Below are 18,932 nucleotides of genomic sequence, written 5' to 3'. Positions count from 1 at the left end.
CACAGAAATTATAAAACCGTTGATTGTTAGATGTAGCTACCTGATATTGAATTTTATTGCGGAAATTGAGGATTATGAATTTTGTAGTAGTTTAACCAACAATGACTCTCGTGAGTAAATTTTGGATTATGTAACGAATGATATAAGAGTTGACTAATTGACATGTAACTGGGGAAGGGAACGACGGTGGAACCTAACACGGCCACAGGTCACAGCCAAGACGATAGGCTGGGGCATGAGCAAGAGTAGTAACCGTATTCGTAGGACTTGTGCCTGTGGTCTTAAAAGTCTTTAAGAATCTTATATTGAATCGTTGACTAGAGCCTAAAAGTCAAACTTTTTTGTTTCGTTTTCTAGTTCTTTAATTCTAGATAGATTCGTGTATCAAACTGCACGCTTTCACCGACTTTCGTTTTCGGTTTTGTGGATTAAAGAAAATTTTGGGATTGTTATTTTATTTTAATGCAAGTAACAAAAGAAAATTGTATAATTAGTTATGCATGGTTCAAGAGTTTCAAAAGTGTCATAATGATTTTGCATTATGAAATATGAATTCAACAAAGATGGCGGAACAAAATAATTTTAGTAATCATTTTCTGTTTTAATATTTTCTGAGGCGTAAACCATCATGGACTCCGACCAAAAAGAAACTATCATGGACTTTCGAAGGAGTAACATGTGTCACGTAAACTACTGTAACAAGAAAATTAATATGTTAGACGAAGCTTTATTTGATAAATACTAGCTAGTGTTTTAGATAAAGAATATGGTAACTATAGTTTTGATGAATCTTATTATATATATATATATAACGGGATAGGATATTAGGATGCATATAGTATGGATATGACTATACGTCTATACCTTTACATAATAATGTAGTTTCAAAGATAAGTATATAGAGTATCATGTTGTAAAGTTTTTGAGCAAAAAAATGTCTTGTTGTAGTTATTTATTTTCTCAAAATTTTTAAGATGCCCACATGATTGGTAAATCATTCACGGAATCGTACTATATGTAAGCATTATTCAATTATCCTGTGAGTATTCAACTGAAATTCTACTAAAATAATCACATTTATGATTTTTGTCAAAGTATTAAGTTAGCAGCAATCTTACTAATTTTATAGTAAACGCATACGGATTTAAGATTTCAATACAATAGAGGAAAGATATATAATTTACAGTCAAATCATGGAATATTTAATCGAGTCAATATGATCATTGTATAATTGTATTATCTAATCTAACATATGTACAAAACTCATAGTGGCCTTTGTGCTTCACACACTTGCGTATACATATATCACACATTAAGCACTACGCCACTACTTTCGAAGAAAGGTGGTCAATTATCAATTAGTGTATCTCAAACAAGATCATAAAAGGGGACAGAGTTGCATTATTTTATAATTACCAAACATATGATAGGAGGAAGTAGGTGGAAAGTCTTCCATTTTTACTTCGATTAGTTTAGTTAAAAAAAAAAATGATCGAACCTTACTGAAATTGGAATATTAGATAGGAATTCATGATAAGTAAGGTAAAGTATTAATACAAACGACTGGATTACAAAAGTAAAAGTAAGCTAACCAATCAATAGTCAAAGCACCAATATAATTGTTGGAAAAAAATGAAAATCCTACTATATTAATTGAGAAGTACAAATATGAAACTAACCTTAAAATGTGTAAAAAATTACATTTAATTGTCATTAGAAAAAATTAATTAACCTTAATTAACTAATTTAAATAAATATAATTAAATTTAAAATAAAAAACACTCACATATCAAATATTAAAAAATCTAAAAAAAATCTAAAAAAAATATTTTTTCTCTCTAATAAATTATGGACGAAATTACTAATTATTTTTTAAAAAAAATATATAAACCAATCAGAATTCTAAAAACTAAGATTTTATATCCAAGTATATAATACAATTATTTTTAATAACTAAATTCGAAGATTTTATTAAGATTTCAAGTTATGATTCTACTATCATTTTTATTTTATTTTATTTATAAATTGTTTAGAACTTTCATATAATATTTATAATTAATAAAATGCATATTTTTTTCTGCATATGTTGTGATTTGAATTTTTTAGAACGAAGATATATTATTCAATGTATGAAAATGTGTGTTTTAATTTCCATATTGGCGGGTTGGTAAAACTAAATTTCTATAGATGATAAATTAATAATTTTTATTTACTCACAATTATAATATTAAAATTACTATTTTATCTTTCACAAAATATGATGCAAATACAACAAATAAACAATATAAAACTGTAATAATACGTCAAAAGTAAAATACTATAATATTCTAAAATAATTAGTATTCAAATAGACTAATAGATTTACATAACAATTAAAAATAAATATTATCTCAAACAAAATAATTTAAAAACAAAAAATAAAACAATAATTTTTATTATTATATTATATTTTTTTTTAAAAATGTTGGCCCGTGCTTTAAGCACGGGATATATCCTAATTTAATGAGAAGAAAGAACCCTAAGAACGAATGTTGTTTTATATTCGGGCTTTGTAAACAAATCATAGATAATATGTGACTAATCTCTATCTCTAATAAGAAGAGTCGCATAAAACAGAATCTCCATTAAACAAGCGAGTAACGGCTATCATTACATTCAGATAATGTATTGTTTATCAAAATTTCCAATAAGAAAAAAACAATTTTTTAGATTCATTATACTATACATTTCATAAGAAAAAAACACTTCTCTGGATTTGCATTATCTTTACAACTCGAAAAAGAATAGAAAATGGCTTGTTTTGTCTACGAGACATTCATCTTAGAATAGACTTGGTACAAAGATTGTTCAAAGTAACAAAAAAAGACTTTTACAACCAGAAATAACGGCTGATCAATCTGCCCCAGCAAGAGAGAAAGTTAAACATCATCATTAATAGTATCTGCTGATTCAGTAATCATTCTATCCCAATACCATGTGTTTGGTGTGTTCGTTTGAATTCTTACTTAGTTTGCCGGCCAACAGCTATCATTTGTTGATGGTCTATAGAGATAGATTGATATTTCTAATTGCCCTCCTCTCGAACAAGATCAAGAAAAAGGACAGAGTTGCATTATTTTCATTACCAAACATATGATAAGATAAAGCTGGTGAGATGTAAATTATGTAATCTTACATCTTTTGGTGCAATAATAGCCTTCCATTTTTACTTCGATTAGTCAGTTCAGTAAAAAAAAAAAAATCGAACCTAATTGAATTGGAAAATTAGATAGGAATTCGTTGTGATAAGACACGACAAAGTATTAATACAAATTCAAAAGTAAAAGTAAGCTAACCAATTCAATAGTCAAAGTAGCAAAATAATTGACGGGAAAAAAGAAATCAAATTTTAATGAGAAGAAAGAATCCTAACAACCAGGACATGGAGAAGGGAGCAGGTGGTGGGTCCAAGCCACTAAAACCACAGAATCATAAATGAGGATTTTAAGCTGGAACTGTCAAGGGTTAGGGAATAAAGTGACTATTGGCTATCTCAGGGATTTGTGGGGGAAGCACAGGCCAGCACAGGCCAGAGTTTTTGTTTCTCTCTGAAACAAGGCAATCTTTTTCTATTTTAGAACCTTTTGTTGGTCATTTTGGTTTTTCTGATTTAAAAACGGTTGAACCCATTGGTTGTAGTGGGGGTCTTGCACTTTTTTATAATAATAATAAAAATAAAATCAATAATGTTTCAATTTTATCTGCCTCAAACAGACTAATTGATGTTGAATTATTATACAAAGGGAAATTAATTTATCTTACTTTTGTTTATGGGGATCCGGTTCCTAAGAACCGGGAGGTGGTTTGGGAACGGTTAACACGGATTGGTTTAAATAGGGATTCCCCTTGGTTTTTAATTGGAGATTTTAATGAACTAAAAGGCAATCATGAGAAGAGAGGTGGCAAATTGCGCCATGCTTCTTCATTTGTGCCTTTTAACACTATGATTCGTCATTGCGGTCTCCTAGAATTCCCTTCTCTTGGGGATAATCTTTCGTGGCGAGGATGGCGGGACAAGAAACCAATACGGTGCCGGTTAGATCGGGCCCTCGCCAATGAGGAATGGCATGATATGTTTAAGGACTCTTTTACCGAATACTTAACAATGATTGCCTCGGACCACAAACCCCTAGTTGCGGTTATTGAAGACAAGGTACATAGGGGGCAAAGTGGTTTTCGTTTTGATAGACGTTGGCTTGATAAAGAGGGTTTTTATGATGTGATAGCTGACGGGTGAGACACGAATATATCCGCTACTCCCACTTTGATGGATAAGATTACCACATGTCGGAGAGCGATATCTCGTTGGCGGAAGGCACAGTTACCTTATGGGAGAGAGACAATTGAGGATCTAAAAGCTAAATTAGCGGCGGCTCAGGAAAATGATGCTACTACGGTGGATGAACTCGCGGACCTCACTTGGCAATTGCGGGAGGCGTATAGGGATGAGGAAGTGTATTGGTATCAAAAAAGTAGAAGTCGGTGGATGAAGCTTGGGGATCATAATACCGGGTACTTTCATGCTCAAACAAAGCAACGGAGAGCTCAGAATCGTATTGTTGGTCTCCATGATCAGCAGGGTGTTTGGACGACGGAGGAGAGAAGTGTCCAAAATATTGCAGAATCTTATTTCCAGGAGCTATTTACTTCTTCGGATCCATCGGATTTTCAGGACATGTTAGATAAGGTTTCTCCCTCAATCACTCCCGCCACAAATGACTTCTTGACACGCGAGGTCACTGAACAGGAAGTTAAACAAGCGCTTTTTATGATGCATCGAGATAAGGCTCCGGGACCTGATGGCATGACTGCCCTTTTTTACCAGAAAGCATGGGCTATGGTTAAATCTGATCTGGTTTTATTGGTTAATTCTTTCATGAGGAATGGGGAATTTGACAGTAGGTTAAATATGACTAATATTTGTCTTATCCCAAAAGTGGATAAACCGACGAGAATGACGGAGTTACGACCCATAAGCCTATGTAATGTTGGTTATAAGGTTATATCTAAGGTCTTGTGCCAGCGGCTCCGCACCATCTTACCATCCCTGGTTTCGGAAACTCAATCAGCATTTGTTGAAGGACGCTTAATTTCTGATAATATCTTGATTGCTCAGGAGATGTTCCATGGTCTGCGAACAAACCCTTCCTGCAAGGGAAAGTTTATGGCTATCAAAACGGATATGAGTAAGGCCTATGACCGAGTGGAATGGTCCTTTGTTGAACATCTGCTCCGGCATTTCGGTTTTTGTGATAAATGGATATCATGGATAATGTATTGTGTTCGGTCGGTCCAGAATAAAGTATTGATTAATGGTCAAGCTCATGGTTCTATTATTCCTTGTCGGGGACTGCGTCAGGGAGACCCGTTGTCCCCCTACCTTTTTATTCTCTGCACGGAGGTACTTATTGCTCATTTTCGTAAGGCAGAGCGCATGAAGTTACTTACTGGGATAAAGGTTTCGACTGCTAGTCCCGCCATATCCCATCTTCTATTCGCGGATGACAGTCTGTTCTTCTGTCGGGCTACAAAAGAACAGTGTGAGGTGGTTCTGTGGATTCTTAGGAGGTATGAAAGGGTATCAGGTCAACAAATAAATTTTCAGAAATCCTCTGTCCAATTTGGACATACGGTGGACACTGATCTTCGGGAGGAGCTGAAAGGGGTCCTAGGTATCACGAACCTGGGTGGGATGGGCTCTTACTTAGGTATTCCGGAGAGTCTAGGGGGTGCTAAGACAAAAAAATTTTCGTTTGTACAGGACAAGCTTCAGGCCCGGGCAAGCGGGTGGCCGGCTAGACTTTTGTCCAAAGGCGGTAAAGAGGTAATGATCAAGTCTGTTGCTACGGCTGTTCCTACTTTTGTTATGTCGTGTTTCCGTCTGCCTAAGACGGTTACGAGGAAATTGACTAGCGCGATCTCTAATTTCTGGTGGAGCTCGTCCGGTCAATCACGCGGGTTACATTGGGTCGCGTGGGATAAACTTTGTCATGGTAAAGATATAGGGGGTCTTGGTTTTCGATGTTTGGATGATTATAACACTGCGCTGCTGGCAAAACAGCTATGGCGTTTGATCACAGTACCGGACTCACTTTTTGCACGAGTTTTTAAAGGATGTTATTATCGGCATTCTGATCCTTTGGATCTAATCAAATCTTATTCTCCATCCTACGGGTGGCGGAGTATGATTTCTGCTCGCTCTCTGGTTAATAAAGGACTTATTAAACGGGTAGGATCTGGTGCTTCCATCTCTGTATGGACTGACCCATGGATCCCTGCTCAATCCCCGAGACCAGCACTAAGCACAGGGTTACCTTTTGATCCCTTGCTCCGAGTTACAAATTTTATTGACAGGAATTCTAATTCCTGGGATATGGCTCAACTTACGGCTACTTTTGTACCGGAAGATGTTGCTATAATTTCCGCCTTGCCATTGCGACAACCGGATGCTCCGGATCTCTTGGGCTGGCACTTTACTAAGTCTGGTAAATATTCGGTTAAGTCAGGATATCATGCTCTTCGGTCCAATAAAACGGCTTTTCCTGAGTCGAAGGTATTTGGACCCGATATTGTGCCGCTGCAGGCCTTCGTCTGGAAGATCAAATGTCCACCAAAGCTCCGTCATTTCATGTGGCAAGTGCTTTCCGGTTGTGTTGCGGTTACGGCGAATCTACGCAAACGTGGTATGAGTTGTGATGCCACGTGTGGTCTGTGTGGTTATCAAGAGGAGACGATAAATCATACTCTCTTTACCTGTCCACCAGCTAGGCAAGTTTGGGCCTTGTCGCGCTTCCCGACGAGTCCGGGCTCATTTCCTTCGGAGTCAGTTTTCACAAATATGGATTTTCTTTATTGGCGCTTCAAAAATGTGCCGGACTATGAATTTTTCCCTTGGATTCTGTGGTATATCTGGAAAGCGCGTAATGATAAGCTCTTTGGTAACCTTGATTCCAATCCCTTAGCCATATTGCGTTTAGCAGAGGATGAGGCGAAAGCCTGGGCCTTGGCTCAAGTGGATGATATGGCATGTACCCCGGAGATCTCTGGGGTGATAGGACATTGCGTCAGTGGGGGTTTAGGAATCCCTAGATCTCCATCGAGCTATATGTGTTTTGTAGATGGCTCTTGGAAAGCAACAGATCGTTTTGCGGGTAGAGGATGGTTTTGTACTTCGCCCTTGGGTGATGCCCCTACTAAGGGTGCTGCTAACCATCGCCGTAGTCTATCTCCTCTTCACGCTGAGGTTGAGGCCCTTATTTGGGCTATGCGTTGTATGATTGGAGCGGATAATCAATCAGTTGTTTTCCTCACCGACTGCTCCGATTTAGTGAAGATGGTGTCTTCACCCTCTGAGTGGCCAGCTTTCACACCGTATTTGGAGGACATACAGATGGATAAGGAGGAGTTTGCCTCTTTCTCCTTGGTTTACGTCCCTCGCTCCCAGAATGGTAATGCGGATAATCTTGCACGGCGTGCTCGTACTTCACCGCATCCAATCACCGCATCCACATTGGCTTGTTTGCGCCAATCTTGTATTTGTTGTCAAAAAAAAAAAAAAAAAAAAAAAAGAAAGAATCCTAACAACAAATACAGGATCAAAAGTCTTCTATAACGATGCCAGACTGGTCAATAGTGGAGATTTTGATAAACGATAACAATATCTGAGTGTATTTGGTCGTCGTTACTCGCTTGTTTTATGGAGACCCTATTTTATGCGACTATCTTACTTATCATCATTCCTTAGAGATAAAGATTAACTTATCCGATTAGTCACATAATCTCTTAGCCAGCGCGAATACACATCTTATTAATGCACGATTAGAAATTCGGTGGTAATGGCATGGATAATATTAACTTGTTATACATCATGACATCATGCTATGAGTACTTTATGGAAGAAGTCAACAAAAAGCTTGTTCATCTCTCGATCACTTTTATTGGAAGGAGCAAGATTCCACATTTACACTAATAGTAAAATTGATCTATAATTTTATTGATTCACAACCGAAAAATGTTTCACAATATAGACCAAGAACATACAGTTTATAAAGACTACAAAATAAAACAGTAGTTTGGGAAAATAATGGAATTAAATGTTCTGGACAAGCTTTTTATTGGACAAGAACTTAGCACACTACGTTCTGGACAAGCTTTTTATTGAACAAGCACTTACCAACAACAACTACTAAAAGAGGGGTAAACTTGTAGGGAACCGAACCTGCATCCATTGCTTCTCATATGTTACCAAATGGCTCCAACCTAGTTCCTCCAGCAGACCCAGTCTCATTTCATAGAGTTTCTTATTCGCAATCTCGCTCTCGTTTTGGATCAATTCATCAAGTACCTGAAATCATTATCAGTCATGTGGATCAGTGATGAGCATCATTTGCAGTTTCTTGGTACGTCTAGAGAATATATTGACGTGTTTACCTTCAACGCGGTCCCGAGTCGTGAGAGCCGTTTCTCTCTTAGAACAGTGAGAGTGCCAAACTTCGATGATTTCACGTCTACCCATTTTGTCAGTTCTTTGAAATTCTCCTCGAATTTATCCTTCTGGCTACTTTCCTCTTCTCCTTCATCTCCCTTCTCACCCTGCAAACAATTGAGCGGTGTCATTTCCCAATATAAGTTATAAAAAAAATGCTAATGACAACACTATTTGTAGTTCTTCTAACGCTATACTCATCAACTATCACATGCATAAATCAGTCAATCACCACTACTAACATGTTCCTCTCTTCTAGTCAGATAGACTAATTAACAGTTAACCAGGAGATATGTAAGTTAATTGTTGGTCTTACCTTCAAATTCTCAATTCTTGCCATTGCTAACCCTTTCTGGTATAGTGCCTCTGTCAGTTGATCACGTGTCATTTCCATTTTTTTCTTCAAAATCTAATTCAGAAATAACACAGTAGGTGTTGTTATCAAACTCGTAAAGAAAGCAAGGAAATAGTTGAGAAAATACTCTTAAAAAAAAACCAACTTTGTAAGAAAACGCAATGAATCAAATAATATCAAACCTCTGCTTCCTCATCTTCTGGTTCACTTTTTTGTTGCAAGAATCTTGCTAACTCATCTTCGTCAACACTGCGTACTACTTCGTTTGCAGCTTCTATAATCTGCAAAAACAAAACGAAGGGATATTCAGCTTACATGTTTATTTCCCTGACCATCTTACAAACGCTTGAGAGTTTGTCAGAGGCTGCTCGTTGTTTTAACTTTAATTATTCTGTTTAATGTATGATTAGAGAGAGTAGTGCACAATTTGGATAGTAACTCATTTGAAAATTTACCTCTTCGTGGTGGCTGATTTTGTCCCCAGCATCAGACCGAGAGAGCAAACCTTCCAGGATCTTAGCTAGTAATGGAGTATAATTTGGGTATTCAGACTGCCAAGGAACATAATGCTCAAGTTAATCTAACCGTACTTCAGATTTGCATACCCTTTTCAAAACTTTCAAACTTAAATTGGCACAAATCATTGCTTAAACGAAAAAGAAAAGCCTTTAGTTGGCAAACCTTGAGACAGGCACACAACTTTCTCCACTCTGAACGCTCTTCCTCGGTTTCTTGTTTCAGGCTCCCGAGAAATTTAATCTTTGTGTCACGAACCTGATCACAAAAGATAGTGGCTTCGTAAAACAGTTCCAAAAATAGAAAAGAAAACCCCTCAATATTGACCAGCAGTACTTGATTCATTTACATATAGAATGACCCACAAAGCTGACAAAGAGCCAATATGAAACATGCTTCTGCAAATTATACCTCTTGTTCCAAGCGTTCTGATACTGATTTAGAGCAATTTGAAGCAGAAGATGCCTTTTTATCTTCCTCAGGCTGTAGAATAAAGAAGTAAATAAATAAGTTAGAAGATATGGAGTACAAGGAAACAACTAGATCAGGCTAAACACAAAAATATTAAGCTCCTGTAGCCAGATTTTCTTGCATTACTGCGTCATGAATCACAAGCCTATGCTACCAGGCAAACAAGACCAAAAATGAGTTTTTTAGATACCTTATTTGGTGGAACCACATATGATATCGGATAAGATACAGGATTATCCTTTGGATTCTTCCCTTCTTTATCATCAAACGACAGTTTCCCATATGAGATTTCTCCCACCAACACAGATCCTTGGGGAGAGTTCTGCAGGCGAAATTAAGAGTGTACATTTGAGAGATATATGCATCAGAACAATAACTATACTTGTCAACTATCTACTAAACCTTGGGTAGCTTGTCCTTTGTTGGTGGGCCCAGATAAAACGCTTCCTTCACCCTGCAGGGTGATAAATAAGGTGAGAAACACATCCAGAGAACAACCACCGCAGCAGCCACACAAGTTTAAACTGGTAAGTGAGCCAAAAAAGTACCCTGGCATTAGAAGAGAGGACTTAAAGGCACCATTTCCTGTGATTGGACCATCTGGTTCAGAATGTAAGTTCAGCCGAACCTCCTGCACCACCAGCAAATTAGATGGAAAAAATTAACTCTTCATGAATTCTAAGGTTGGAAAAATGATATATATTGACATCAGAAAACACGCAAAAAATCAACTCTGTTCCGGAATTTCTTTTTTTTGTTTTTAATCTGAAAAATCACATCTAGCTTTTCAAAATAAAGTATAACGTAACACAATTCACAATCTTACCCCCACATTTCTTTCGATAAACAAAATGAGCTGCTTCAACTTTTCCAGCAGCTGCACATTTTCATGCCTGGTGAAAACAATTAGCTTTTAGAGTAGACGACTAAATACGTAAATATGCACTGTGAAACAACGTTGTCAACCATAAAAAAAAAATAGTCTACAGGAACTTGTCAACCGAACATGTTAAGGAGATCAATTCAGCCTGTAGATTAGTCTGTACAAACTATACTCTTCAAATTTTAAAACAAACTGCAACCATCAAAGATGAAGCACACACCTCAGATACAGCTGAAGTTTATATTCTCCCTTCGGAAGTTTAGAAGATTCAGGATAAACATCACCCGTTGCATATACACGCTGAAAGTATGCAAAGACAGTGTGTTAAGGCAAGAAAAAAACTATGATTTAGTAGAAAAATAACCAAATTTGCTAGACACGAAAACAGAAAAGCGTTTTCATAGTACATAACCGAGCTCGGAATTCATTAACTTTGTTAATGTATCAGGTTTGTGGTTGACAATGCAAATGAGAATTACAAGCTTATCTATTCTTGTACCCATCCTATTAAGTGGCAGTTTGAAGAGTACCTTATTGGCATCAGAGATCATATAAAACTGGGACTCAAATTTTGTGTCATATATGCGATTGTTCAATAACGGTATATACGGTTTCACTTCAGCTGCATCTTCTAATTTGAACTTGTAGCTGCAGAAACAGAAGGATGAGAATTGCTCATTTGGAAATTGATAAAGAGATAGGTAAGCAACAAAAGCAAGATCGCAGAAGCAAAACCCACGTTAATGTCAATGCTAGTATTTGTTTTCCCGACAGTAGCCTATCACGGCTAGTTGATAAAGTCTTCAGTTGTGCATCAATTGGTTGATACGGAACTCGAATCTGCAGTTAAAAAAAAACTGTCCAGAAGCAATTCTACAAGAAATTAAAGGAAAAGGAGAAGATGCCATCTTTAAATACACCGCACCTTGTTCAGAACAGCTATGGGAACGAGTTTTTCAGATGCCAACAGAGCTTCAGCTTCAACTTTTATTGGTGCTTCACTTCCATCAAGTAACAGTTCTTCTTTATCGACACCAATTCCATGAAATGCAATCTAAAGTACCACACATAACTTCCGTCAACTCATTTCTAACAAGTCACTATGTCCTCAATATAGTTGGTACTCGTGAGCGAACTGAACATAGAACTTTTCTCATAATATAGGTGTCACAGCATGAAGATTGACCTAAAACATTTTAACTATTATTTACCTGTAATTCGTTTCCAAAACCATTCTTAAACGAGAATGCACAAACAGGAGTGATTATTGCTTAACTAGAGACCTAACATCCAACTAAAGTGAGGCTAAAAATTGGATAAGGGAACCAAATTGCAGAAAGAAATATGCAATGCATTAACGTGGGCCAAAAGATAAACTAGTATGACAAGGGAAGTCAGCAAACCAGTAGGACAAAAATAATGGGACAACAGATCTAAACTAAAAAGTAGAGTTTTATCAGAACAGGATGACACAAAAGACAAAACAACACAAGCATTTGACATGACTTTTGCAACAGCCTTAACAGCATATATATTTACACACATAATTCTCAGTTCCTACCTCAAAGTCAACGATAGTCGGTTCACGACTCCCAAGGCCACTTGACCAGAACTGAGCTATAGCTAGTTCCATCGTTTGACCACTAAACACAGGAAACGTAAAGCTTTTAGCAGATGGAGATGCGAAAGTTGATGCGCTCTCCCACTTGATAGGCCTTCGCAATGGGCAAAGCTGCAAATTAAGTAAAGATTAGAACCAGCAGCATTAAAAAAAAAAAAAAAAAAATTATCCTTGATTGTGCCCTACCTGAAGTGTATCAATATAAAATCGTCGTGTAGTATCAAACCCCGAAGTTCGCATTGTAGCCTCAGCCCATGTTGCTCCATGTGGTACCTCGATAAATCTTCGTTCAATGTGGCCTACAGTGGGAATTATTGACAGTAAAATATCAAAGGTAAAAGATGGATGCCGTTTCAGAGGACTTATTTGTTATAAAGCACACATTACAAAGTCCACAAACGATAACCTGAGATGAAAGACATTTGTGGAAACGAAATAACTGGAGGTCGATTTGCCACAGTCTCTGGTATTATTATTGTTACTGGAATTCTGAAAAGAGGACCACGCTCTGGTGCTTTGCAATCAATCCCATAAACTTCAAAGTAATGCACACCATACCCAAGATTTGTGGGGTCCACAACAACGCTGAAAACAGATGATATAACTTTACTACAGAGATAACATGGCACGGAAAAGCAAAACGAACATAAGGAGCAAAATACAGGATTGGAAAAAACTAACTTGAAGCTACGTCCATTATGAGTGAGAAGGAGATAGTCAGGAACCCGCACAACTCCTTCATCTGTGGTGTGCAACTCAAGACATTCCTCAAAAGGGACAAGTTCCTTTAAATTACTTGCACCTTCATGGAACTTCGGATCAACTTGTACCGTCCACTGGAAAGTCAAAACTATGCTTGTTTCATATACCAGACATGAGATATAAGAAAAGCTTGAAAGCAAAATATACTACGCATCTGGTAGGAGATAAAGTATGCCAAGCGCAATTCTGGCTCCATGATAGGGCATCCAAAGAACTTAATATTCTAGAAATGGACGAATATGGCATGTCGCATGAAGATAATGATTTTTTATATAGAATTTATGTTGGTATGCATTTGGGCAGATTACTATGCTATGCATACTCATGAGTGAACATATTCTAGATATATAAAAACAGCTCACCTCAGTAGACTGTCTGCAAGCAGTACCCTCCCGCAGGTAAATGCCCCGTGATGGTGGAACTGCGTTTACAGAGTTCATCATAAAAAGAAAGGTACATGTTTTATCGATAAAACTCAAAATCTTAGGAAATTTCCCCAGGCAAAAGTAGGAAGCCCTTTAGGTCAATAGCTACACATAGATGAGATGCAAATTCAAAATATAAATTGGAAATCAACATCAGTTGTCCTGTTTATAATTAATTCTAATAAGAATGTGGGATACGTTTCAGCAAGCAAGTTTTTAATAAGATTCTAGCTTGAAAAATCTTAAAAATAAAGTTCAAATTCTTTGTTTACATACTTGTTTTTCCGGAGAGATTGACCTTTATCTGATAGTTTACGCATGGACAGTCCTGAAACTTTTTCAAGTATTCATATGCCCTGTCATAAAAAAGTAAATTAACTAACTATTTAAATATGGTGTCATATTAATTACACAGTATAGAATCTTACTTATCGACTTGCATAAGCCCTTGTCCAGTAGTTAGTTTATCTTCAGGCAGATCACCTACAGGTGTAGATGTATTCTCGAGGGCCCTTCTCACAGTGTACGGGCTAACTGGGATGCCTTCAGCCTACAGAAGTATCAAAGAATGTCAGCAGCAGAATGAAAATAACGGGGAAGAAAACGTATATACCAAAAATGTTGAAGAAGAAACCTTCATAGCACTTAGAAGTAACGCAATTGCTCCACAGGCAGAAGGAGATGCCATTGATGTTCCATTCATGAGCATGCGTCTTTGAAGCGTCCATGTAGGAACAGGAGCAACAGCCCCACCAGGTGCACTTATGCAGACACCAAGATCCCCATCAGATGTTGGCCCCCGGCTTGACCTACAATATAGCAATAACTATCTAATGCCATCTACAACTAGCTATAGAATGAATCAAAAGAAAGGAAAACAGTGAAAATACCAAGTGTATTCAAGCCCCTCGCTGGGAGGTTCCACTACTGAATGGGCACCAGCTGCCATTGCAGGAGAAACATATGCACCAACACCAATGATACTGGAAGTTGTTCCACCCGGTGCTCCGACTGTTGTCAAAGCTGGACCACTGTTGCCAGCACTACTTACAAATATTAGGCGTCTCTTGTTCACGGCCTACAAAAAACACAGCAGAATAACAATAAATGCAATATAAAAGTCACAAAAAACAAGCAGATAAGTGCTGCACAAATAAAGATAGAAGGGTTTGAATTATACTTCAGTAACAAGGTCAACAAAGCGCCCATAGTCTGGAAGTAATGCTGGCTCTCCATAGCTCATGTTGACAAGATCACAATTATGCTGTAGCATTTATATAAGTCAGCATATAAAAAAGGAATACTGAAAGTATTGACTTATGTCAATGCAAACCTCACATATAAATAATTCACACAGATGAAATACTTCCTGATGACAAAGTCAATTAAGAGAAATACGACTTGTTTGTTCAAACTTGAAAGGATGTGATATGAAGAAGTTACAATTGTAATAATGGTGAATTATTTTCAGCTAAATGAATTATTACCTCCAGGGCAGCTATCAATGCCCGTGACAAACCAGTTCCGGTCTCCATTGAACCTAACCGCGAGTCTCCAATTTTGCAAGATATTATTTGTGCACCAGGTGCTACACCATTTAACAAATGCTCCTAACATAAACATAGAAAAGGAATTAATTGGTTGCAACAAATTATCAATATTAACTGATATAGATGTGTTGGCACCTCAGGGTGGTGTGCAGTAGCTATTCCAGCAACATGGGTGCCATGAGGAGAACTATCAGTTACAATGCTTAGGACCTTTCCCTCATCATACACGTTAGCAACAAAGGAGCATGCATCTAGTCGGCTAAACACGCCATACTTCCGCTCAATTCTGTAGTACATATAAGATTGAGATGAAAAAATAATTATTATTATTGGCGAACAAATCATGCTCCCAAACAATAAAAACGTGAACTTTGATAAGAAATAGAGGAAGACTTGCCGATAGTTAGTCAGGGGGGAGAAGTCTGCTAGTTTCCCGCAATCTGGATCCTCTTCCAGACTCTGCGTATCAAGTGCAACCCTCCATACTTCTCCATCATGCCACACAACAGCATCAATAACAGGCCCTTTGTCTTCATATTTCTACAGAAAAACAAATGATTTACAGCAAAGATTCAAGAAAACAGCGAACAAGAATACAGAAATAGAACTAGCAAAGGACAGTCTCTAAACTTACATCAGCTTGTTTTTTCAGAAAATCAACTTTGCTTTGGAGGTCTTCACGGGTCTTCTTCAATTTCGTATCTTCCACCTTGCTGTGCTTCTGCAGGAGAAAAATGACAAATGAGGTGATGATAGAATTTAATTAGCACCGCACTAACTCAACATCCATAATACAGGAAACCAGATTCAGTATCTTTGTAGCACCTGATCGAAATCATACAGATTCTTTAAAGCCTTTGCAATTTCTTCCTGATTCTTTTCATCCCAGTTTTTCCTTCTCTCTTTCTATGTGACGAGAAAACAGAGAGAGAAATTAGACAACTGAAATTGCAGACCAGCTGTGTCTAATTTGTTAAAGATTTAAGGACTAGGTGAATAAAAATCCAACAACGGCAAAAATCACAACTCTAATAGCTACCTTGACACGAGAAGTTAAGTCATCAGTAAATAGCTGGTAAACCAACTTGCAACCTACACGCCACTCTCCTGTGGGGTTTTTCCATGAAGAATTGACAACCAAAGGTACCCCTGTAACCATTTTGTTTAAACAGAAGAAATGAGCAACGTATAATATAGCTAAAAAATTGGCAAACCATAATGAGCGAGAAAACTATTATGCAGATATCACAAATATCTCTTTCTAGATCAAATCACTGACCTGATGCTCCACGAATATGACCATCTTCATCGGCTTTCACCACTGTGGATGTATCTATATCCCCACTTCCAGTGCTGAACAATAAAAAATGGATACCATCAGGTCAGTCACTTCAACAAACAAAGAACACCGAAGCAAAATTCAAGTAAACCACAAATATACCAGTCAATGACGTCGAGAACCTTAGGTTTCCCATCAGAAGTTACATGCAAGCCAGCAGCAGAAGGATCAAAACCAGAATCTGGAAAAGAACAAAAAAAAAAAATCCTCAATCAGAATTTTACTCGGAGAGTTACAACGCCGTCGTCTTAAAAAACAATCAATCGCTCTACTATCTAATCCAGTACAAGCAACTTAACTATAGCATAATAAGGCTCACGCAAATTCTCTCCATACACAAAACCAGACGCTTAACGATTGAAGAAAACGAAAGGAAGAAGTGGTACCAAAGATAGCGATAACGACGCCACGACCGTCGAACTCAGGATGATCTTCGACGAAGCGATCCGCACGGATTTCTTTCTTAGGCATGAGAGAAGCAAGGAAAGTAGACTCGTTCAGCTTGAAATTAGCGACAGAAGCATTCTCAGCTCCAACACCACCACCGATACCACCTCCTCCGCCACAGCCGACGCGAGAAGCCGTAAGATTCTCAGAAGAAGAACAAGGCATCGCCGAGGAACCACTCCGTCTTAATCGGATTCCGCGAGAACGAGAAAAGCTTCTTCTTCCGAAGGATTTGAGTCTTCGATGAAGAAGAAACGAAGAAGATGAAATGATGAAATCACGGGGACGAGAGAGTGAAGAAGACGAAGAGGAAGCCCAATAAGAAGGACACGACGGGCCGTGAACCTGCAGCAGCTGCAGACTCAGATCCATCATCGGTATGTGTGTTTGTTTTTTTTTTTAAGTTAGTAGGGGTATTTTGGTCAATTAACAGGGGAGTCGCTGGCTGGCTGCTGCTACACCGGATCGTGCGTGGTGACTCGTCGTGAGAGAGGTCTTTGTTTTTTTAATTTTGGGGATAGTGTCAATGGAGTTTGGTGGTGGGTGGCTGACTCTAACTGGTGGCTTGGCTTTGCTCTATCTAGATAACGTGATTATTTTTTTTGGATTTAGTTTCTTATTTTACAAAGTTTTTAAATTGAACATATAAACAAATTCAATAAGTTGGAATCACTCTAATTGCTACTTGGAGTTGGGGGTCCTTCCTCGCTCGTTTAATTCGTAACATTTTGAGTATACTTTCTTATCAGTTTGTTAATCTTGTAGAGATCAATTTGACTTTCTTCCTAGATGATTATACCAATAGCGTAACTAAATTAGATAAAAGTAGGATTGAATATACGTTTAACTTCTTTTTTTGGTCAACAAAAAAAAAATCCACTAAAATCAAAACGTGTATACAATCCTAATCAATTACACGTTTTGATTTAAGGTTTTACTATTTTATTAATAGGATGAGAGGAATGGATAAAAATTTGTGTTAGTTATGTCATGTGGGCTTATATATGAAGAATCCCAGAAAAGGGGGGATCAGATCTTGATTAATTAGCAACATTTTAATGTGTCAGCAAAATTCAAAATGTAATGCAAGTTGAAGAAATATATATATATATATATATATATATATATATATATATATATATTACTACAGATAATTGTGTTTTGGTCTCTCCCAAAAAACAATCCTTGTTGCTTTGAAAACCATATATATGAATATTGCTCCTAGGTATGCATGAAGTTGTAATGGGATCGTTTCGAACACAGCTGGAACGTTAGCTGAGATCATTGACGTTGAAGCAGTTTGTATGATCATCATCACATCACCGATTACGTAGTCTTCGATCGATATATATAATTAAGTTTATCATTTTTTCTTAACGTCGTTCCTTTTTTGTGGTATATCTATTTTACATACACACACATACACAAAACGATCGATCAATCATTCTTCATACCAGCTTTGATGGGGGGAGTCATAAGAAAAGAAAAACGAAAAAAGCGAGGAAATTAAGAATCATAATAAAGATATCGTACATTTCATATAATCATAATTTAGACTAATTATTCTCGTTACTTTGTTTTTGTTATGATATCCAAATAGTTTACGAATCATGATACGGATTAGGTGTCTGTGGTTGTGAGAGAAGTACAACGACGAATCATATTTGTAAACACTAAAATAAATCATTCAATGCATTCCACAAAACACAAAAGACTTCCAGAAAGTAAGAACGTTGACACACGTTTTTGCGCTATGCCGGCCGTAGAGACTGTGGAGAGAGTAGACATCAAAGCCCTGACGACGTTAACGCTTCATATTTTTTTTCATAATTTATTAGTTTATATTCTCTTAAGTGAGATACTAAAAATAAAAAAAATAGTAAAAAGAAAGACGTGATTATTTTAATTACTTTGAATTTCAAGAGTATCCGGACGTTTACTTTTTCTTGGTTTCATATGACCAGCTTGCATGTATTCTATTTTGATCCAGCTAATGTTTCATAACGCTTACAAGTTTAATAACAAGGAAATTAAAACTA

At 37.2% G+C, this 18,932-nt stretch overlaps 1 protein-coding gene across 1 annotated transcript; it reads right to left on the bottom strand.

The window, feature by feature from the left end:
* Positions 1-8,008: 8,008 nt before the first annotated feature.
* LOC104733446 (tripeptidyl-peptidase 2) lies at positions 8,009-17,511 on the bottom strand. Its single transcript, XM_087478970.1, has 34 exons — positions 16,833-17,511; positions 16,549-16,627; positions 16,387-16,460; positions 16,147-16,256; positions 15,933-16,013; positions 15,742-15,828; positions 15,505-15,647; positions 15,243-15,393; positions 15,045-15,167; positions 14,738-14,821; positions 14,448-14,635; positions 14,192-14,366; positions 13,986-14,107; positions 13,834-13,913; positions 13,495-13,553; positions 13,052-13,206; positions 12,777-12,955; positions 12,557-12,669; positions 12,311-12,481; positions 11,675-11,803; positions 11,489-11,589; positions 11,280-11,397; positions 10,970-11,049; positions 10,693-10,759; positions 10,415-10,497; positions 10,269-10,320; positions 10,057-10,188; positions 9,807-9,878; positions 9,561-9,653; positions 9,335-9,430; positions 9,062-9,160; positions 8,841-8,933; positions 8,470-8,631; positions 8,009-8,383 (listed from the first exon to the last, which is right to left on the bottom strand). Exons 1-34 carry the CDS (start codon positions 17,266-17,268, stop codon positions 8,225-8,227), a joined length of 4,146 nt encoding a protein of 1,381 aa, XP_087335096.1. The 5' UTR covers positions 17,269-17,511; the 3' UTR covers positions 8,009-8,224.
* Between the last annotated feature and the right edge of the window lie 1,421 nt (positions 17,512-18,932).

Source organism: Camelina sativa, chromosome 12 (genome assembly GCF_030686135.1).
Source record: "Camelina sativa cultivar CO46 ecotype springtype chromosome 12, ASM3068613v1".
Taxonomy (NCBI): Eukaryota; Viridiplantae; Streptophyta; class Magnoliopsida; order Brassicales; family Brassicaceae; genus Camelina; species Camelina sativa.
The sequence above is the reverse complement of the archived record's forward strand: the minus strand, read 5'-3'. Positions and strand labels throughout refer to the sequence as shown.

Coding starts and splice junctions, on each gene's coding strand:
- LOC104733446 (XM_087478970.1), bottom strand. CDS start 17,268: ATGATGGATCTGAGTCTGCAGCTGCTGCAGGTTCACGGCCCGTCGTGT. Junction 16,014..16,146: donor ACTTAACTTCTCGTGTCAAG/GTAGCTATTAGA, acceptor CTCGTCACATAG/AAAGAGAGAAGGAAAAACTG. Junction 13,914..13,985: donor GGGCTTATGCAAGTCGATAA/GTAAGATTCTAT, acceptor TTTTTATGACAG/GGCATATGAATACTTGAAAA.